The 2582-nt window shown below is 40.3% G+C and overlaps 1 protein-coding gene across 1 annotated transcript; it reads left to right on the forward strand.

Moving 5' to 3' along the window:
• The first annotated feature begins 1092 nt into the window (after nt 1-1092).
• LOC150057390 (vomeronasal type-1 receptor 90-like) lies at nt 1093-2046 on the forward strand. The gene has a single exon (XM_090339993.1). It carries the CDS (start codon nt 1093-1095, stop codon nt 2044-2046), a length of 954 nt encoding a protein of 317 aa, XP_090196119.1.
• Nucleotides 2047-2582: the final 536 nt, after the last annotated feature.

The following is a 2582-nucleotide window of genomic DNA, read 5'->3' on the forward strand; positions in this document are numbered from 1 at the left end:
ACACAGTGAGACTGGCTAGGTAGATCCTAGGACGTCACCAAGAAGAGAAAGGTGAGCAGTTAGTGATTGTTGGGAACTAGACTCAGGCACCTTTCACTAGCCATGACGAGAGCTTACACTGGGGTTCTCTATGGTGGGATGAAAACAGGAACTAAATAGAGCCATCAGAGGCCATTCCAATAAAATGGCTCATTCTTCACCAACCTCTATGAGTGCCATGGTTTAAATTTTATGTGGAAATTGGGAAAATTGAATTGATATTGCAAGTAAGATAATGGATTAATAATATTACAACGGGATAAGTATGACCCTCTTTTACCCTTTGCCCATTTAATTTTATCTTTTGTAATACATACTACCATTTATTATACAGTAAGAAAACCTTTAATAGGTACATGTGCCTTAATCTTGAACTTCCTAGCTTCCAGAAATGCAAGAAAATTAATTTTTCCTCCTAAATCTCACAGGTTAAGATAATGATAAAATGGTTCTGAAGAAACTAATGGCATTAATGTGTAAAGATGACAAGATGACAATTTTTAAAAAAGAAAGAGAATCTGCAACCCAGCTAGCTCCATTTTCATTCAGCTGACTTCTCAGGAATAGATCAACCAAAAAGAAGTAATGTAGGAAAACTGAATGTACATTCCATTAGGATTATTTGTTGAGAAAGACAGAATTCCTATTTTTAAAAAGTAATATAATTGAGGATTTTTATATATGATAGGAGTAAGTTTCATTCACTAGAAATAACTTGATAAACGAGTTGGAGATTGATAATCAGGGTTATGTGTATCACAATGATGATCATGTCATTGTTGGTTTAAGAGCTATCTTCTCTCCAGCTATTCCTGAGCTTTTCAGCTCAAGGCTATTGCTCTACCATTTTGAAACACAGCATCACTTCAAGCTTTTTGGTGGCTAATTCATAGTACTTTCAGGCTAGCTTTGAACCACGATCCTCAGATTTAGACTCCTGAGTAGATAGGATTACAGGTGTGAGCAAAGGGCCCCTGGCTCTTCTCTCTTTCTTCTTCAGGTAAACTACAAGATATTGCATGGTGCCCAGTACAATGAACACATCTGTGAATTATGTCACCATTTAATAAATGCCTTGCTTCTCAAACTGGCACTGGACTGTCAGCGAACATTTTCCTCTTTCTCTCCCGGGTCTTCATATTCCTTCTACATCACAGAGCTCAGCCCTCAGACGTGACCATCTGTCACTTAGCCCTGGTCCACATCCTGATGCTGCTCATCCTGGCATTCTTACTGTTGACAGATGAGTCTGGGAAACAGATTTTCCAAAATGACTTCCCATGTAAGGTCCTGGTCTACCTGCACAGAGTGATGAGAAACCTCTCCCTCTGCACCACCTGCCTCCTGAGCCTGCTCCAGGCCATCACCATCAGCCCCAGCACTTCCTGGTTGGTTAAGTTCAAATCTCCCTCCACTCGTTACCTCTTCTGTTGCTTGTTCTTTTTGTGGTTCTTAAATATCTCCCTCAGTAGCAATATGGCTATTTATATAGTGTCTTCCACAAACACATCTCAGCTTAACTACATGATTATCAATGAATATTGTTCATTTGCTCCCATGAAGCCCATCGTCAGGGACTTTTATTTTCTATTGACATTCTTCAGGGATAGCTTCTTTGTAGGCCTTATGCTTTTCTCCAGTGCATACATGGTGAGTATCTTATGCAGGCATCAGAGGCGAGTACAGCACCTCCATAGTACCAGCCTCTCCCCAAGAGTCTCCCCTGAGCAAAGGGCCACCCAGACCATCTTGCTGCTGGTGAGCCTTTTTGTGATCTTATACTGTGCTGACATCATCATCTCATCCATTTCCGTCTTCTTCTGGACCCAAATCTCAGTCATTAAGGATATCCACAAGTTTGTGGTCAATGGCTATGCCACTGTCAGTCCTTTGGTGTTAATTCGAGCTGATACAAGGATGATTACCATTTTGAAAAGTGTGTTCAGGAAGAACCATGAATTTCTAGCAAATCAGTATGCTACCACATTTTCATCTGCCGTCACTTAATGCAGCCTTCCAACATTTTCCAATGAAATTATTCTGGAAAGGTCACATGAGAGAATTTCATCATTGCCTTGTGGGGCTATCACAATATATACTTAACAAAATTAGTTGCTACAATGTCATTAATACAATCCTACAGGATTGACTGAGCATGTCACAAAACAAATAGGCAGGAGGAAGAGGAGGATAAAGAAGACATCAGGAATTCTAGCTTGGCCCTTTTGGCTATAGGAAATGAAGACCGGACCACAAGAGCTAGGAGCATACCAGCTGTAGTGGGGAACTTGTTTATGGTTCAGGTCTCTGCTCCATGCCCTGCCTCCAGTCTAGATCCAGTTGTAGATGTTCTCTTCACATGGCAATGGTGCAATGGTGATAAATGAAGTGAATTCAGTGTGAAATCTCACATATGAGAATCCTAATGAAGACCTTGGAAATTATGTGCTTTGTAGTGTCAGGGTGTAAATATCTATGGGAACAGAGAGTACAAACAATTTTAAACAATATTCCTTTAGTCCTGTCACTTGAAGAATATCTGT

Source organism: Megascapheus bottae, chromosome 10 (assembly GCF_031878675.1).
Source record: "Megascapheus bottae isolate mThoBot1 chromosome 10, mThoBot2.hap1, whole genome shotgun sequence".
In the NCBI taxonomy this organism is placed as follows: Eukaryota; Metazoa; Chordata; class Mammalia; order Rodentia; family Geomyidae; genus Megascapheus; species Megascapheus bottae.